This window comes from Anomaloglossus baeobatrachus, chromosome 2 (genome assembly GCF_048569485.1).
Source record: "Anomaloglossus baeobatrachus isolate aAnoBae1 chromosome 2, aAnoBae1.hap1, whole genome shotgun sequence".
In the NCBI taxonomy this organism is placed as follows: Eukaryota; Metazoa; Chordata; class Amphibia; order Anura; family Aromobatidae; genus Anomaloglossus; species Anomaloglossus baeobatrachus.
The window spans coordinates 545,448,366-545,468,793 of NC_134354.1; the positions used below are offsets into that span (position 1 = coordinate 545,448,366).

Here is a 20,428-nt window from a genome sequence, read left to right on the forward strand (position 1 = left end):
TTGGATATTTGATTACATCCCCAGAAGACAAGAGAGAAGCCAGGGCTGATTGGCTGCAGGAATCGCGTGACTTAAAGCGCGCTTGGGAGACCAGTGCCGACACCAGAGGTGAGTAGGTGTTGTATTATTGGGGGGGGTACAGAGGTATGGAGAAGGGGGTCAAGTAGTGGACATCCCTTGTAAAGCAAAAACTGGATGAAAAACAGGATCAAATGTAATAATTAATCAAAGTCTAGCTGACAAATAAGGTTTTGTGATTTAAAGGGAACCTGTCAGGTTCAATATGCACCCAGAAGTTTGGACATGCGCACTACTTCAGTTTGAAGCGAGCACGCGTACAACCGGCTTCATAGTGTGCATGACCGAATCTTTGGGGTCATGCGCACTGATCCGAAATCCAGTATTGGGCGGCCATGGCAGTGGAGAGGTGAGATCATCCTCTGACGCTGCACATTCATTAGCATGTTAGCACACCCACAGGGGCGTACTAACATGCTAATGGGGCCGACTAGCAAGGGAACCAACGCCCAGGGGACTAGTCCCATTGCTCATTAGCATACAATAAAAGTAGGGATTAGCAGTATGCATCCATTGCTTGTGGTTTTGGGTGCATAATGGACCTTTTAAGGGGTTTTCCCAGGAAGAAAGTTAGTTTTAAAGTTGTTTATAGTTGATTTTAATCAATAGATATTGTAGTAATAATAATAATAATGAAATAATAATGAAATTCCAGAATTGGATGTGTTTAAAAAATGTTGCTGAGCTGAGATAGTCTTGGCAATGTGCCCCTGCTATGTACTGTGGAAAGACCGTGTCTGACCGTACAGGCACCTATTCCGAAAATACCGTACATCTCCTGGGCAGGAAGGGGCAGGGGGGTATAAAAGATGGTATACAGATATTACAGAGTGGGTTCACAGCTGATTCTTTTCGTGATGTAAACAATTTCCCTGCCTGATTTTTTTTTAAATATTTAACCTCAAAGAATTACCGTATTTTTCCTTTTATGAGACGCACCCCAAATTTGAAGGTGGAAAATGGAAAAACAATTATTTTTACTGTTAAAATGAGGGTACGTCTTACAATCTAGTGCCTCTTATATTAGCTCAGCAGGGGGGAGCAGCAGTGGTGGAGTGGCTTAGAAAGGTAACAGGTGGCAAGGTAGGCGATACTGCGAGCTCAGAGGAGGGGATGTCACGGCTCAAGAAAGTCAGGACTCATGGGGTGTCATGGTGGTGGGCGCCATTGATCTGCTGGTGGGCTTGGAGGATTGTGTGTCGTGGGTAAGTGTGCGGCAACGGTGGGTCGGCAATACTGCAGGCTCGTGGGGTGTCGCGGCGGTGAGCACCATTGATCTATCGGCTTACTCCGGGTACCATTGAATCGCCAGCCGTTAATGCGATGGACTTCAAGAAAATGGCGGCGTGTGCGCAGATTGACATCATGGACTTCAGGAAAATGACCATGGACTCCTAAAAAAGTGCGTCTTACAAACCGGAAAATACAGTATTTTTGATCTTGTGCTGTAATGTCTGTTTACATTTTTACTTCTTCCCCGACCCAGGAGACAGATCAGACCAAGGCCCTGTACTGTCAGGCACGGACATTACACAGTAAATAGCGGGGACACATATACTGTATGATTATCTCAGCACAGGAACATTTTTTTTTTATAACACATCCAGTTGTGAAACTTATTATTCCAAGATCAACTGATTAAAATATACTGTTTGTGGGGCAACACCTTTAAGGATCTACTGCAACAGATCTGTGGTTTTGATACATTTGGATGCAGAAATACCAGTTCATGTGCAGTTCTGGCCATGTTTGGCTAAGTTTATTCACCTTCACCATTTTCAGTATTCAGTACAGCACGTCTATGACATTTCCTAACTGAGACTATAATATTCACATTTTGAATGTCACTTGTGCTTCACAATAGATTGCATATTTCAAATTCTCTTGAGCTTGGGTGGCGCCTTTTTATGTGCTATTTGATGCTACCAGTCGATGCTCTCAATTTTGTAAGTTTGATTAAAAGGAATAGCTGATGGTGGGAGTAGAGGTTGTGACAAAGGGCTGAAAAAAAAATCATGCTGGAGATCTGAAAAAACAACAAACAAAATGCTTTCATGATTCTAATTCACAGGGAAAAATTAAGCAGCATGTGCATGAGATTTTAAGGAATCTTATTCACATTGCGTGTCAAAAATGCAGCATGTGAACAAGCCCCAAAGATCACAGCATTACCGCTTTTATACACACAGATAAGGCTGTTACAAGTTCAACAATTCCCTGTATGGGTTTTAATCAAGTAGCTCTTAGCTTTACCAAACGACCTATAAAGCTAAAGTAATTTCTCCTGTATACACAAGATCTTGTGTCCTGAGAATAAACTATGCTTACTATTTTATAAAATGATCTTTTCATTGAATGTAGACATTTACTAACCTATAAGGGAACTTTAAACTGAATGAGCATGTTTCCATTAGGCAAAGGCAGAGGATTTTCTGTTGTTACAGCAGCAGCAACGTGCATGAATTTATTAAATCTCATTCATAAGCGGCAGTGAAAATCTGTCAAAAATTAAAGAGCACTGCGGACTTTAAATCCACAAGTCAATTTATGCTGCTGATCTCATCACAGATTTCACACTTTGCAATGCAGTGTGAAATGTGCTGCATCTTTTCCAAATTAAATCTGAAGTGGATGTGTCATATGTAAACTTAAAAGGAGTCATCCAGTTAAGACATCCCATTTTTATATACCTAGTTAAGGAATTGATTCAAAGAGAATCCGTCAGCAGGTTTCTGCTATTTAATCGGAAAGCATCATGATGTATTCGTAGAGACCCAAATTCCTGTGATGGCTCACTAACTGGATTGTGTTCTGCTGTTTCAATAGAACCAATGTTTTATTAGTAGATCATTATAGGACTAGTTGTCTCATGCCTCTTGGTCCAACCACGCCCCCACCACTGATTAGCAGCTTTCTGTTAAGAAAGCTGTAGTGTGGGCAGAATTATACTGTGTTCAGCATTCTGAGAGCTGCTGGATCAGCAGCAGAGGAAGCAGTAATTTATCACAATAGCTTTACCCAGTAAACTAAGTGATATTGCTGGAATCAAGGTTTCTGTCCCTACTTTATGATTCTGTCAGATTACATAGGAAAAACCTGGTAGCAGATTCACTTTATTGGTGATCCTCTATTCAGAATCCGCTCTTCTCAGAGTGGAGAGCCGATATCAGAAGCTTCTCCCTCTGGAGGATCGGTCCTGACATCTATTACGCAGACAATGCGCACTACCTATGTATTGTTCAAATTAGCCTGCAGCGCCACAATGAAGAAACACTAACTTACAAGTTTCCCCATAAATTAAAGCCGATTGCTGAGGATTCTTGCTGTGCGACTAGACATCTCATTCTCATTGAGATTTTAAAGATTGATGTAAGTAGCACGTTTTCACTATGAATCCCTTCACACCGCTACCAATTTCAGTCTTTTTCTTCCACATTGTCCAAGAGCCATAACTTTTTTTTATTTTTCTGTTTACGTAGCCGTATGAGGGGTTGTTTGTATATTTTTATGGGATGAGTTGTACATTTTAATTACCTTTCGTTTTGTCATGTGATTTACTGGAAAGCGGGAAAATTCCAAGTGCATCAAAATTACCCAAAAAGTCCAATTCCACAATAGTTTTTTAGTTATTTACAGTGCCTACAAGTAGTATTCAACCCCCTGCCGATTTAGCAGGTTTACACATTTGGAATTAACTTGGCATTGTGACATTTGGACTGTAGATCAGCCTGGAAGTGTGAAATGCACTGCAGCAAAAAAGAATGTTATTTCTTTTTTTATTTTTTTTAAATTGTGAAAAGTTTATTCAGAGGGTCATTTATTATTCAACCCCTCAAACCACAAGAATTCTGTTTGGTTCCCCTAAAGTATTAAGAAGTATTTCAGGCACAAAGAACAATGAGCTTCACATGTTTGGACTAATTATCTCTTTTTCCAGCCTTTTCTGACTAATTAAGACCCTCCCCAAACTTGTGAACAGCACTCATACTTGGACAACATGGGAAAGACAAAGGAGCATTCCAAGGCCATCAGAGACAAGATCGTGGAGGGTCACAAGGCTGGCAAGGGGTACAAAACCCTTTCCAAGGAGTTGGGCCTACCTGTCTCCACTGTTGGGAGCATCATCCGGAAGTGGAAGGCTTTTGGAATTACTGTTAGCCTTCCACGGCCTGGACAGCCTTTGAAAGTTTCCACCCGTGCCGAGGCCAGGCTTGTCCGAAGAGTCAAGGCTAACCCAAGGACAACAAGGAAGGAGCTCCGGGAAGATCTCATGGCAGTGGGGACATTGGTTTCAGTCAATACCATAAGTAACGTACTCCACCGCAATGGTCTCCGTTCCAGACGAGCCCGTAAGGTACCTTTACTTTCAAAGCGTCATGTCAAGGCTCGTCTACAGTTTGCTCATGATCAGTTGGAGGACTCTGAGACAGACGGGTTCAAGGTTCTCTGGTCTGATGAGACCAAGATCGAGATCTTTGGTGCCAACCACACACGTGACGTTTGGAGACTGGATGGCACTGCATACGACCCCAAGAATACCATCCCTACAGTCAAGCATGGTGGTGGCAGCATCATGCTGTGGGGCTGTTTCTCAGCCAAGGGGCCTGGCCATCTGGTCCATATCCATGGGAAGATGGATAGCACGGCCTACCTGGAGATTTTGGCCAAGAACCTCCGCTCCTCCATCAAGGATCTTAAGATGGGTCGTCATTTCATCTTCCAACAAGACAACGACCCAAAGCACACAGCCAAGAAAACCAAGGCCTGGTTCAAGAGGGAAAAAATCAAGGTGTTGCAGTGGCCTAGTCAGTCTCCTGACTTTAACCCAATTGAAAACTTGTGGAAGGAGCTCAAGATTAAAGTCCACATGAGACACCCAAAGAACCTAGATAACTTGGAGAAGATCTGCATGGAGGAGTGGGCCAAGATAACTCCAGAGACCTGTGCCGGCCTGATCAGGTCTTATAAAAGACGATTATTAGCTGTAATTGCAAACAAGGGTTATTCCACAAAATATTAAACCTAGGGGTTGAATAATAATAGTCTGGTCTTTTTGCGCCCTGAGCTGATGTTTTATTGATACCATTTTAGGGTAAATAGAATGTAGTCATTGCATTTAATGGCAATGTTGCTGCGGCGCAGATCCCGTAATTCTGGGGTTTCAATTTTTTACTCGACATTTCCCGTTATAGGGCTGTGGAGTCGGAGTCAATATAAAATGGACCGACTCAGACTCCTAAAATATATAATAAATTGGGTACAGCGGTTCAATGCAGAATGTGCGGAATATTTTTTCATAGGAATTTGGGAAAGTTATGAAATACTCTATAAATGTCTGTTCTATTCCTGATCTAAGGCTACATTCACACACAGCGTTTTTGCTGCGTTTTTGAGGATACATTTTTCAGCTGCAAAAGCAGATCAGCTTTTAAAAAAACCGTATCATCTGAAAGGTTTGAGCTCATAGATAATGTTTTCAATAGCAAAAGCATATTAGAAAAACACCACACAAACTGACATGCTCATTCTTTGTGAGGATTTGTTTTTGAGCCCAAAAATGGATCCTCACAAAACGATGTCTGAATGTCATATCTTGAAACCCACTGACCTTGCTGAGACACCCAGAGTCACTGCATTTCACTGCAAAAAACGGATCCGCAAAAACGCTGTGTGTGAATGTATGTAGCCTGAGGATCTAGGCTTTGTCTTAGCTGAGATAAGTCTGTGCTGCACTTGAGCACCAGTGAAGCTCTTCTACAGGCAAGGGTAAAAACTAAACACTCAGAAAGGAGGGCTGCACTCATCTCAGAATTGCTGGAGTGAACAGGATAACCAGATTAAGGTAATTACTTCTTAAAGCATATTTAAACTTTCAATAAACTGTGCATAAATCAATAGTTCAGTATACTGTATGTTCTCTCTGTATGCTTGATGCTTGTTTTTTCTTTGAACTCATGTACTTTTGGGAGGATAGCTTCTATATAATATACATACAATATACAGGGAAAATACACTGGGTGCAGAATTATTAGGCAAGTTGTATTTTAGCGGATTTTTTTTATTATTGATCAACAACTGTTTTCAATCAACCCAAAAGACTCAAATAGCAAAGCTTAATAGTTTTGGTAGTTGGAGTGTTTTTTTTTTTAGATTTGGCTATCTTAGGAGAATATCTGTTTGTTCAGGTAACTATTACAGTGCAGACTTATTAGGCAACTGAATAAAAACCAAATATATTTCCATCTCACTTGTTTATTTTCAGCAGGTAAACCAATATAACTGCACAAAATTTAGAAATAAACATTTGTGACATGCGAAAACAAAACCCAAAAAAATTAGTGGCCAATATAGCCACCTTTCTTAATGATGACACTCAACATCCTACCATCCATAGATTCTGTCAGTTGCTTGATCTGTTTACGATCAACATTGCGTGCAGCAGCCACCACAGCCTCCCAGATATTGTTCCGAGAGGTGTACTTTTTTACCTCCCTGTAGATCTTACATTTTATGAGGGACCACAGATTCTCTATGGGGATCCGATCAGGTGAACAAGGAGACCATGTCATTATTTTTCATCTTTTAGACCTTTACTGGCCAGCCAAGCTGTGGAGTAGTTGGATGCATGCGATGGAGCATTGTCCTGCATGAAAATCATGGGGTTTTTTTTAACGATACCGACTTCTTCCTGTACCACTGCTTGAAGAAGTTGTCTTTCAGAAACTGGCAGTAGGTCTGGAAGTTGAGCTTCACTCCATCCTCAACCCGAAAAGGTCCCACAAGTTCATCTTTGGTGATACCAGCCCATACCAGTACCCCACCTCCTCCTTGCTGGCGTCTGAGTCGGAGTGAAGCTTTCTGCCCTTTACTGATCAGCCTCTGGCCCATCCATCTAGCCCATCAAGAGTCACTCTCATTTCATCAGTCCATAAAACCTTTGAAAGATCATTCTTAAGATATTTCTTGGCCCAGTCTTGACGTTTTCTTATGTTTCTTGTTCAAAGGTGGTCGTTTTTCAGCCTTCCTTACCTTGGCCATGTCCCGGAGTATGGCACACCTTATGCTTTTTGATACTCCAGTAACGTTGCAGCTCTAAAATATGGCCAAACTGGTGGCAAGTGGCATCCTGGCAGCTTCACGCTTGATTTTCCTCAATTCATGGCAAGTTATTTTGCGCCTTTTTTGCCCAACACGCTTCTTGCGACCACCCTGTTGGCTATTTGCCAAGAAACGCTTGATTGTTCGGTGATCACGCTTCAAACGTTTGGCAATTGCAAGACTGCTGCATCCCTCTGCAAGACATCTCACAATTTTGGACTTTTCCGAGCCCGTCAAATCTCTCTTCTGACCCATTTTGCCAAAGGAAAAGAAGTTGCCTAATAAGTATGCACCCCTTATATAGGGTGTTGATACACCACACCCCTCCTCATTAAAGAGATTCACATTACCTTATTTACTTAATTGGTAGTTGGCTCTCAAGCCTATACAGCTTGGAGTAGGACATGTATAAAAATTATCATGTGATCAAAATACTCATTTGCCTAATAAGTTCGCACACAGTGTACAGCAACAGGATTGATGAGGACTTAGGGTACCTTCACACTTTAGCGATGCAGCAGCGATCCGACCAGCGATCTGACCTGGTCAGGATCGCTGCTGCATCGCTACATGGTCGCTGGTGAGCTGTCAAACAGGCAGATCTCACCAGCGACCAGTGAACAGCCCCCAGCCAGCAGCGACGTGCAAGCGACGCTGCGCTTGCACGGAGCCGCCGTCTGGAAGCTGCGGAGACTGGTAACTAAGGTAAACATCGGGTATGGTTACCCGATGTTTACATTAGTTACCAGTGTGAGCAGGGAGCAGGGAGCCGCGCACACTGAGCGCTGGCTCCTTGCTCTCCTAGCTGCATTACACATCGGGTTAATTAACCCGATGTGTAATGCAGCTACATGTGCAGAGAGCAGGGAGCCGCGCACACTGAGCGCTGGCTCCTTGCTCTCCTAGCTGCTGTACACATCGGGTTAATTAACCCGATGTGTACAGCAGCTACATGTGCAGAGAGCCGGAGCCGGCAGCACAGGCAGCGTGAGAGCTGCGGAGGCTGGTAACTAAGGTAAATATCGGGTAACCACCTTGGTTACCCGATGTTTATCTTGGATACAGCTTACCTCAGCTGTCAGACGCCGGCTCCTGCTCCCTTCATTTGTCGCTCTCTCGCTGTCACACACAGCGATCTGTGTGTCACAGCAGGAGAGCGGCTTTGAAGAAAACGAACCAGGGCTGTGTGTAACGAGCAGCGATCTCGCAGCAGGGGCCAGATCGCTGCTCATTGTCACACACAGCGAGATCGCTAATGAGGTCACTGCTGCGTCACAAAAAGCGTGACTCAGCAGCGATCTCGGCAGCGAGCTCGCTGTGTGTGAAGCACCCCTTATATGAGGATTTGTATAGGTATAGGTATAGAAGCCAAAACATCAAGTTATTAGCTATGTTATCAGTTTCTTTGTTCCTGGAGTATGATACACAAAAATCTTGCTCCCTCTCTTCATAGACTGAAGCAATCTGATATGAAACATTTAGTGAGCCTGAGATTGGAAATTCAAAGTAAAGCTATCGAATGACATATTTTACAAACTTTATATTTGTCATCTGTACTATTGATTTATGCAAAGTATGTTTTATTTCTATCTAAAATTATACAGTGGGGAAAATAAGTATTTGATACACTGTCGATTCCCACCTACAAAGAATGGAGAGGTCTGAATTTTTTATCAAAGGTACACTTCAACTGAGAGAAACAGAATCTACAGGAAACGTCTGACCTCTGTAATTGCAAACAAAGGTTTCTGTACCAAATATTAAGTTCTGTTTTTCTATTGTATCAAATACGTATTTTTTTTCATGCAATAAAATGCAAATTAATTAACTCAAACAGTGATTTTCTGGATTTTTTTTTTTTTTTTTAAGATTCTGTCTCTCACAGGCGAACTGTCCAATTCCAGACCTCTCCATTCTTTATAGGTGGGAAAACTTGCAAAATTGTCAGTGTATCAAATACTTGTTTTCCCCACTGTACATGGTTTCCTGTTCTTGCTGGAGTTATAATATACATTTTTTTATAGGATAAAATTATTTCGAGAGTGAAGTTATATGATTACAAAATGTCTAAGACGCTCCCAATGAAGTCAGCTGTATTTGAGCATTTCACAGTGACTCAAGATGAAAAATATTTTGTGTCAATGTATGACAAGTGACCCAGATGAAAACAAATGCCGTGATGCCAAAATCAGTGCATACTCAGGTAGTGATAAAAAATGCTCCTACAACATCTTCCAATCTAAAAAGACATTTATAACGCTTCCACCCAAAAGTTTTCAAAGCTGTGACTGAGAAAGAGAACAGCAGCACCAAGAAACCAGTGCCCAGCACTTCCTGCCAGACAAAGGTGGAGGAAAGAGCATCTCAAACATCATTAACAAGATATTTTGTAAGTGACAGTTACTGTAGGAAATGACAGCAGATATGTTTAAAAGACAGCTCATACAGCTTGTTGTGAAGGATGGTGTACCATTATCATTATTTGCACGACCAGCTTTTACAGCTTTTAATGGAGAAATGGCCCTCAAACTTGGTGTTTCTCTGGAAAGAGAAGGTATTAGAAAAATATTGATTGAAGAAGCCCTTAAACAAAAGGAAGATCTTAAAAAGACTCTCAAAAGACGCTTCATGTTTCTTAAAATGGATGCCTGCACACGTCAGAGTGAAGTATTTTGCCATCAATGTTCGATATGTTTGTGACAACAAAGAAATTGTTACCAAGACACTGGCATTAAAAGATACTAAAGCTCATCACACCAGCTAGTTTCTCCAGGCCTTAGTGGAAAAAGTTCTGCAAGAATACAAACTCAAAAAAGAACAGGTTCTTGCTATTGTTACGAACAATGTATTTATCATGTTTGAAGCAATTAAAATGATGAATGAGAGTAATGAACAACAGCTAGAAGAAAATTTAGGATTCAGTATGTTTCAGATGGAAAGCCACGGTGCTGTTCATGTAACTGAGGAACAAACAGATATTACAACAGAAAAACAGCAAAATTATACTTTAGAATTAGATGATCTTGTTGAAGCTAATTCAAAACACTTTAATATTCAACACATGCGCTGTGTTGTGCACATGCTGCAGCTGGCAATAAGAGATAGTCTACAAGAGGGACATGCTGGAAATCTGATTGGAAAAGTGAGGAAACTGGTTATTGCCGCCAGAACCCTTAAAATTGATTCTATCTTGAAGAGACGTGCTGGGAAAGGGACAATTGTGGATCAAGCCACTCTGCAAGGCAGCACTTATTTAATGATTAAGAAACTGTTTTAGTTCAAGCAGTCGCTCATAGATATGGCGAACCCTCAGGTAACCCTAAATAAAGGTCAATGGACACAGGTGGCCGAATTGAAGGAATTGCTTAATCACCCATTTACCATAACTAAAAAATAACAAGCTGCAGATTTAACTGCTGGCATTTTCATAAGGGAGTGCAAGAACTTGCTATTTTGCCTGTCCCAAAGAGGTTTAATCGCAGATGGCATTTCTGCTTCAATGAAACGGAGCCACAGCTATTGAAAAATAAAATTCTTCTGGCAGCTGTCATCGTATACTGCTTGATGATAAACAGCTTGCTAAAGGAAAAGAAGCTCTGATTGAGGTAGCAGTTAGGATGAGTGGCATACAGGACTGCCAGGCGCAAGAGGACTTGGGTCCTGACAGTGCTACTGCTGCCATATATTCATCCTCATCAGATGAGGAGTTTAACTTTGACAAGTATTTGGATGACATGGAGCAGGCAAAGCGTTGCCGCAAGGAAAAAAATTTCACTCCGTCTCCTATAGCAAGCAGATTGACCATATTTCAGCAAAATTTTTCACTTGCTCTCAAAGGAATAGAAAAATTCAATCATTCATTCTTGACTGTGCATGAGGCAATTACTTTATACTCGGAAATTGTTAGAGATGTTGCCCATGTGGTTACGGCTTTCCCTCCAACCCAAGTTAGTGTAGAGGGGTTGTTCTCTAACCTTAAGGCCTCGTCACACACGAGATCGCTAACGAGATCGTTGCTGCGTCACCGTTTTCGTGATGCAGCAGCGATCTTGTTATGTGTGACACCTACCAGCAATCAGGCCCCTGCTGTGAGATCACTAGTCGTTGCTGAATGGTTGGGACCATTTTCTTCAAAGGCGATGTCCTGCTGAGCAGGACGCATCGCTGTGTTTGACGCCTACCAATGACCTCCTAACACAGTCCCAACGCCCGACGAGATCGTTATACAGGTCACTGATCGTTACTGCGTTGTTGGTAAGATCTGACTGTGTGACATCTTACCAGCGACCTCCCAGCTATCCTTATCAGGTCACATCGTTTTTGGGATCGCTGGTAAGTCGTTAAATGTGACGGGGGCTTTAAAATTATTAGGTCACATTTGAGGTTATCTAATCTAAGAATTGCCTCCATCAGATCTAAGTAGGATCTGATGGAGGCAATTCTATTTCTTAGAACAAATTCATAGACTACACAAATGTTTAGTATTTTTTTGTTGAAAACTGTTTTTTGCCACTTACATAGTTTATTACATAGTATATACTATATAAACATATACACAGTACAGACCAAAAGTTTGGACACACCTTCCCATCTCTAGAACAACTGTTAAGAGGAGACTTTGTGCAGCAGGCCTTCATGGTAAAATAGCTGCTAGGATACCACTGCTAAGGACAGGCAACAAGCAGAAGAGACTTGTTTGGGATAAAGAGCACAAGCAATGGACATTAGCCCAGTGGAAATCTGTGCTTTGGTCTGATAAGTCCAAATTTGAGATCTTTGGATCCAACCACCGTGTCTTTGTTGAAAAGGTGAATGGATGGAATCTACATGGCTAGTTCCCACCGTGAAGCATGGAGAAGGAGGTGTGATGGTGTGGGAGTGCTTTGCTGGTGACACTGTTGGGGATTTATTCAAAACTGAAGGCATACAGAATCAGCATGGCTACCACAGCATCTTGCAGCGGCATGCTATTCCATCCGGTTTGCGTTTCGTTGGACCATCATTTATTTTTCAACAGGACAATGACCCCAAACACACCTCCAGCCTGTGTAAGGGCAATTTGACTAAGAAGGAGAGTGATGGGGTGCTACGCCAGATGACCTGGTCTCCACAGTCACCAGACTTGAACTTAATCGAGATGGTTTGGGGTGAGCTGGACCAAAGAGTGAAGGCAAAAGGGCCAACAAGTGCTAAGCATCTCTGGGAACTCCTTCAAGACTGTTGGAAGACCATTTCCGGTGACTACCTCTTGAAGCTCATCAAAAGAATGCCAAGATTACTGCTTTGCACAATCAAAGCAAAAGGTGACTACTTTGAAGAACCTAGAATATAAGACATATTTTCAGTTGTTTTGTTTTTTTTATTAAGTATTTCATTCCACATTTTTTAATTCATAGTTTTGATGCCTTCAATGTGAATCTACAATTTTCAGAGTCCTGAAAATAAAGAAAACTCTTTGAATGAGAAGGTGTGTCCAAAGTTTTGGTCTGTACTGTATATTTATTACATAGTGTATTGCATATTTACAATTTATTTCAGTATTTTGTGTTCTAAAGTTGTATTCCAATAAATATATTTTATGTTCTATCTAAATATCTTGATTATTGTATCATAAAAATAATTAAATGTCTGATGTTCACATTGCGCTACAATACATTTTTCACTTAAATATAAGCAATATATGTGTGAGTCGGAGTCGTGGAGTCGGTGAAAGGGAAATTGAGGAGTCGGAGTCACAGGTTTGGCTTACCGACTCCACAGCCCTGTACCATTTGACTTAATATATTTTATATTTTGATAGTTTGGACTTTGATGAACACAGCAATACCAAATGTGTATTTAATTAGGTTTCAATTGTACTGTATTTAAAAAGGGGATGGGGTAAAAGGAATTTGTATTATTTCAAATTTTGGAAAACTTTTTTTCACTTTTCACTGTATTGGTTAGTCCCGTTAGAGGATCTACGATTAACCGATCACTTATGCTATACACAACAGTGCTACAGAACAGCTATGTATAGCAAAAATCATGGTCTCCTATGAACAACTACAGGCTGTCTTTCACAGGACTACCATAATGAATGGCACTGGGGTCTTCAGCAGATGACTGGCTGTCATGCTAACCTATAGGCGGTCACATTACTGGCACAGCGATGGGCATATAGAATGATGCATCAACCTGCAGACATGTATTAAGTAGCGCAGCCGGAGATTAACAGCGACAATTAAAATGTTAACAGCCACAGGCAGATGATGGCTAAATAACACAATAATCATCTGCCGGTAAAGATGTGAGACCGCAGCAAAGTCATAGACCTGACATACACTGCTCAAAAAAGTTAGGGATATTTGGCTTTCGGGCGAAATTTACGTTAAGGTGAAAAGATCACATTACAGTGATATTTTCTCATGAAAGTAGGGCATTTAAGTATAACCATGTAATGGTGATTTCCCCACCTCAATTTATTGAAAGAAAAGTTAACAGTGGAGGATATACTCCCCCCCCCCCTCCAAAAAAAAACAAAACGTCTCAATAACTTGTCATATGGCCATGATCATCAATTACAGCTAGACAACGACGTCTCATGCTGTTCACAAGTTGCGTTGTCAGTTAGACATGGCATCCCACACTTCTTGACGGGCTGCCCTCAGGTCACTGAGGTTCTGGGGTATAGAGTTATGCGCCTCTACATGGTGACTTAGCTGACCACATACCTCTTCTATGGGATTCAGGTCTGGAAAAAGTGCAGACCATTGCGATACCCCAGTCTCCGGCAGCCGTTTCCTAATGATGCAGCCTCAATAAGCTGGAGCATTGTCGTCCATGAAGATTAAATTAGCCCTGTGTTGTCTGGCTGGTTTAATGATGTTATTTAACTAGTAGGGCCTTATCACTGTACCATTCACAAAGTGTAGAGCAATTCTGTATTGACTAGACACACTAACGCCACCACCACCAGAGGTTCACCTGGCAACAACAGTGGCTGATGCATAGAGCTCTGCTTGACAGTTCCAAAATTGTTAGCAGCCATCTATTCTGCTCAGTGTGAATCAACTTTTATCAGTGAACAGCACTGAGGTCCATTGGTCCCTCTTCCAGCAAGACGATGATGCCTGTGCCCGGTGGTGTGGTCAAGTACTGGTACATCATATGCTGGCTCCCTGCCCATACACCGACCTCACATCTTTCCCTGCACATAATCAGCTGACATGTGCCTCTAACTGCTGCATGTGGATCAGAGATCAGCAAGATTTAATATGCGCTGATGGGAGTGCGTTATTCTCTGCTCACATCAAATGCCCTATGACGTGATCATGGGGGGGCCGATGGGTTATCATGAAAGTCAGGTGTCAGCCGATGACCCATATCTGTCATGACGAACTTCCTGCGGTCGCGTGCCAGCGCTCATAGGAATTTTGCATCTCTGCTGTACAGAGTAGTGCTGATAAACTGCTCTGTACAGCACAATCGATTGGATGATTGCAGCTTCTGATGTGTGAATGAGGCCTTCGGGTGTTGTTTGCTACTTTGTTGATGTTGATCATCTAGCCTTCCTTCTGTAGCTGTTAACAACTGATTGGTGGGGGTGCCAGACCACTCAATTTGATTGATCACATCTTTCATGGATATGCTCAGACTGACTGCCGACTCTCCTCACCTGAGTGTGACAGCTGCACAGAAATACACACTGACACGTTTGGGTCAGAAAAGCTACCGGCCAGTCCAAGCATTGGGATGCGATCCTCAGGCTGTAGGAAGTCTGACTGAAGCACTGATGCCGCCAAAGAGGGGTGGATGGGATTATTGGACGGGAAAGAGAGGTGAATATGCAATTCCCACACGTTCTAAGACGCCAGTGCAGAAGGGTGAGCGGGATTATGGGCAGTGGAAGGGGAGGATTATTCATTTTCCTTAACTCGTTCCAATCACTGGCGCCAATACAAATATAAGACATCCCGTGAAAATGAGCCCTACCGCATACATTTGTAACCAAAAATAATATAAGACCCTGTCTAATTTTCAGGGAAACGCAGTATATATATTATATATGTTTTGTTTGTTTTTCATCTGAATGCATGTATTTGGGGCTAAAAACTCATTTTTGTAATAGGGTTTCATTAAACATTTACCACAGTTTTGTTGCTTTTCTAGACAAACCAACTTTAATGTGGTCATAGGGGAGCTAAGAAATAAAGGAGACAAACTCCGTCAGACCACAATAGGGCAATAGACAGGGCAATACAGGAGGCTGCAGAAAGCAAACTGTGTAAAAATTTTTATGAAATCGATCTGAAAAAAGAAAAAAAAAATGATATATCTCTCTAGATTATATATATATATATAATATCTATCTATCTATATATAATATCTATCTATCTATCTATCTATCTATCTATATATATATATATATATATACCGTGTTTTTCCAAAAATAAGACCTCCCCCAAAAATAAGCCCTAGCAGGGATTTTCAGCATTTTCGGAAAAAGGCTTAAATATAAGCCCTCCCCCGAAAATAAGCCCTAGTCCCGGATCAATAATGAAGTGTCCGTGCAGCTAAAAAAGTTAGATACTGCAGGACACTTCATTATAGACAGCGGCACCCGGCAATTATACTCACCAGATGCCGAACAGCAGGACCTGCAGTGATCACACACCCGCACACATCAGCGCAAACACACACACACACACACACACACACACACACACACACACCCACCCACCCACCAGATCTCACACACAAACATCGGATCGCACACACACTCAGATAGCACACATAATCAGATCGCACACACAAACATCGGATCACACGCAAACATCAAATCACACACACACAAACATCGGATCGCATACACACTCACCTCATCCAGCGACACCGATCTCTTCTCGCCGGGAGAATCCTGAGAGGCAGTGCGGTACAGCGCGACGAACAGGACCTGCGGCCGGACACGTGACTTGCTCTCATCATTCCCTGCTGCCGTAAGTGCTGAATGTGATGTGATGTGTGTGTGTGTGTGATATGCTGTGTGTGTCTGCAATCGGTTGTGTGTGTGTCTGCGTTCGGATGTGTGTGTCTGTGATCGGATGTGTGTATCTGTGATCGGCTGTGTGTGCCTGCGATCGGATGTGTGTATCTGTGATCGGCTGTGTGTGCCTGCGATCGGCTGTGTGTGCCTGCGATCTGCTGTGTGTATCTGTGATGGCTGTGTATATCTGCGATCTGCTGTGTGTATCTGTGATCTGGTGTGTGTGTGTGTGTGTGTGTGTGTGTGTGTGTGTGTGTGTGTGTGTGTGTGTGTGTGTGTGTGTGTGTGAGAGATCTGCTGTGTGTGTGTGTGTGTGAGAGATCTGCTGTGTGTGTGTCAGCTAGCAGCAGGGTAGGACGGCATGCAGCACTGACCGGAGATCACAGGAGGACCTGGGAACCACGAAGACGTCCTGGTCTGGTGAGTATGAGGTCTGCTTTTTTGGGGGGTAAACCTACCCCCAACCGTGTTTCTCCAAGAATAAGACCTCTTCCAAAAATAAGCCCTAGTGCTTTTTTGGGGGGCAAAAAAAATATTAGACAGTGTCCTATTTTTGGAAAAACACGGTATATTATATATATATATATATATATATATATATATATATATATATATATTTATTTATTTATATATTTTTTTTTTTTAATTTTATTTTTTTGTTAACTCCATTCACATAAATTTAAAAAAAGGTCTCCAAATGTGAACATTCACTTTAACATTTTTGAGTTGCTACATTATAGGGTGAATTGTAATTCAGATCAAACTGAAGTCAGTTCATAGCCAATATTTAATTGGTTGCAGTGAAAAAAAGGTAAAATGCAAATGCTTTTCAATAAGTTCATCAGTAACGAAAGATTTTTTTTATATGTATATATAGAAAGTTAAGCTGTAAAAATCAGGAAAAAAAAACATGTAGATATATACATCTTTAGATGCCCCCCATGTCACATTAGAAGAGAAACAAGATAATAAATATATATATATGTATATATTTGTATAAACACGGGTGGCAATTTGTTAGTGAGCAGTTTAACATTGAAAAGGTTTTCGTTTCCCTTGCTTGGTTTCACCTGGCTACATGACCATAAATAATGTAATTAAATTATTTTAAACACACAGCCCACCCTTTCAAGCATGTAAATAGTACACAGACAGTAAGTTCCCCCGTCGAGACATAGGTAGACCGTTTTAAAATATGTACAAGTGACCAGTATGAAGATCCACCAAAAATGTATAAAGAGGTTTTAGTGCCCTTGACGTATGCATTCAAAACACTATATACATAAGAAAAGAATACATATCTATATAACAACTGAAAAAAATTCTGGTTAAAAAAAAAAAAGGTAAATCAGACTCTTAGCAACTGCTCCTTCTGCAAAATGAGGTAATTAATGTGAAGTTAGATGGGTATCCAACTGGTATTGTTCAAATCTCTAAACTTCACATTAGCGACTGCGTAGTGATGTGTCTGCAGGCGGACAGCAATGTATGGATGTAGTACAGTACGACAGAGTCCTATTACAATCCAGTTAAATCTCAATTAGCAGTGCTTCTGTTTTTACAAGGACACACACACAAAACACATGGTCCAAGTGTTTGATCCCTGGTATGGAATTAGGAAGACACTGGATGGGCCATTATAAATTAGTTTCATCCCAGGAAGGATCATTCATGTTCTTCAGAACTCTCCTGATGAGCTTCTCAAGTTCCTTACGCGCTCTTTGTTCTTCTTCTAAGGATTTCTTCATCTTTTTGCTATCCTGTTAAATACAGTGTGTATGTGGAAGTTAGAAAGTAATAAAATTCAGACTTTTACAGTGGAAAGAGAGGTAGGTTCTGTAAAGTTTAATGGCTATACTGATGAGAAGGGGCAAGAAGAACAAGAAGAACAAACAGTGCAGTAAGCCTGCTGGTTTGGTACTTCATATTTACTGGTATTTGCAATTGTCCCTATGTATTAAGCCAAAGTACTAAATACCAAAGTTCTATACAACCGATGTACCACTCTAAGTTTTCTGGGTCATAAGCACAGTGTTTCAACCTGAGCCCTCAACCATTTGTTTTGTTTGTCCTACAACTTACTTAATCAAATTACAATGTTATCCTGATGTACTGTATGGTATCTGATTGACCAATGTATAAATTATATCGTAGAACAAACCTTAAAATATTAAATTATACAGACCTGCTTTAGCTCTTGTACCTCATCTTTCAATGCATACACTGTGTCCACAAGACTCCTTGAAAAGAAATAAAATGGATCAGTACTTCAAAGAAGCAAGTTTTGACAAGAGAGTTCAATACAAAAGCAAAAAAGCACGAAAATAGGATATTCAATTATCATCTGTTTTCACTAACCTAACCCATCCAGGTCATAATCGGTTTCAACTGTTTGTAGCAAGAGGATCACATAAGTCTAACATCAGTTACATCTCCTCTGCAGCATTGTCTATTGAGCAGCCCATGGCAGAGATACTCACTTCTCTTCTATAACAGTCTGACCGTTGCTTCTAGTTTCTTCTACAATAATTTTCTCCTCTTCTGGAAGTAAAACCTGAGGAGCAGATTCTTTGCGCGAACCTGAATGTAGTAAGATTCAGAAAGTTACCAAGAGCTCATACTTTGAGCTATACATCTATATTTTAAGCTCAGTGTCCCACAGGTTTACAAGTCATTAAAAACTACAACTATGAAGCTATAGACTGAAGAAATACTAAAAGAAAGGTAGCACTAATACCTTCTGGCCAGGAGAAAAAGGCAACAAGGTTTTTATTCACAGATATCCAGTAATTATTATAGTTGTATTATAGATGTATGGCTGTGAGTCCCATTGTACATAAAAAGTTATGAAAAACCAACATACAATACCTGTAGCATCACGGTGTACAGAATACAGACTGCACTTATTACAACATTCAAACAATTCACAGAGAAAACTTACCTAAACAGGCAATAGGAAAAGGAAACACATTAATCACAAATAATAGGACATCCAAGACATGAACAACCCTATAACAGAGGACACACATGACCAAGAAGTGGAATTATGTCTCTTCATTGCTAAGAGGCGTAAGGATCAACGTGACTTGATACCACCGCTGAAGTAGCTACTCTTTTGGAGGTCTATAAAAAGGATTTAAAAAAAAGATCACTAAAATATGAAAACACTGAATATTGCAGCTGAATGGCTCACGTTTTTTGGAGATTAGCTTTGATTATCTAAACGCAGCTTGTCAACCTTGGAGACCGAGTGACTATATCTACACAAAAGGCAAAAGCAAGGACCGTCTAGAGGACATTAACCTCGTATAACCCTCCATATGCACCTGTTCCTGCACATTCATGGTGACTGGCTTGTGGATGATTGACAATAGACTGACTAAAGAAATAAGCAGCTGCATTTCAATGGTAGGTAAAATTATATAGTGCCTGACAGGAAAATGGAAAAGATGGAATTGAGAAAGTAATGCAGTTATCCAGAGAACTGCATAGAATACGAATATACTGACAAAAAACTATCGCTAAAGTGAATAAACAACTGTAAGCACAGTGACAGAAGAGAGAAAAAATATGCATACAATAGAATTTAGACACCCCCCTTCCAAATCAAATATATAAAACTATACATAAAACAATCATCCAGATTTACAGACCTCTACAATGGAGCACTGGTGGCTAATGGAGAACAAGTCTTCAAGATTTATTTTTACTATAGCTCGCGCCACACATAGCGAGATCGCTAGCGAGATCGCTGAAACGTCACAGGTTTTGTGACGTAACAGCAACATCGCTGTGTGTAACAAGCAGCAGGGAGCAGGCCCCTGCTCCGAGGTCGCTGATCGTGACAAAACAATCAGGACCATTTTTTGCTCATTGGTCTCCCGCTGTGCAGCACGCATCGACGTGTTTAACGGCAGGAGAACAACAAGCGCCGGTTCTGAGTCTGTAGGGAGCTGTCGTTACACGGGTCACTGGTGGCTGATTGCTGTGGAGATCTGTCTAATTGACAGCTCAACAGCGACCATGTAGCGACATACCAGCGATCCCTGCCAGGTAGGATCGCTGGTACGTCGCTATGTGTAACGGGACCCTATAGGAGTGATTAAGTGTTATACACAATATGTCAATTAGGAATTGCTTCTTATAATAATAACTTCATTGTAAGGTATCATTGATTTTTTTTATTTTTTTTTTAGTTTTTAGATCTGTTTATGGTTATGAGCTACT

At 41.2% G+C, this 20,428-nt stretch overlaps 1 protein-coding gene across 3 annotated transcripts in view; it reads right to left on the reverse strand.

The window, feature by feature from the left end:
* Positions 1-16,981: 16,981 nt before the first annotated feature.
* ARHGEF7 (Rho guanine nucleotide exchange factor 7) overlaps positions 16,982-20,428 on the reverse strand; it is a 180,476-nt gene continuing 177,029 nt past the window's right edge. For 2 of the 3 annotated variants that reach the window (XM_075336661.1, XM_075336663.1), the window contains 3 exons: positions 18,682-18,781; positions 18,387-18,441; positions 16,982-17,961 (listed from right to left, as the gene is read on the reverse strand). In XM_075336661.1, the coding sequence (XP_075192776.1) occupies positions 17,839-17,961; positions 18,387-18,441; positions 18,682-18,781 (278 nt within the window). In that variant the 3' untranslated portion in view covers positions 16,982-17,838. The remainder of the gene's footprint in view (positions 17,962-18,386; positions 18,442-18,681; positions 18,782-20,428) is intronic. The other variant, XM_075336662.1, reaches the window with a different exon arrangement.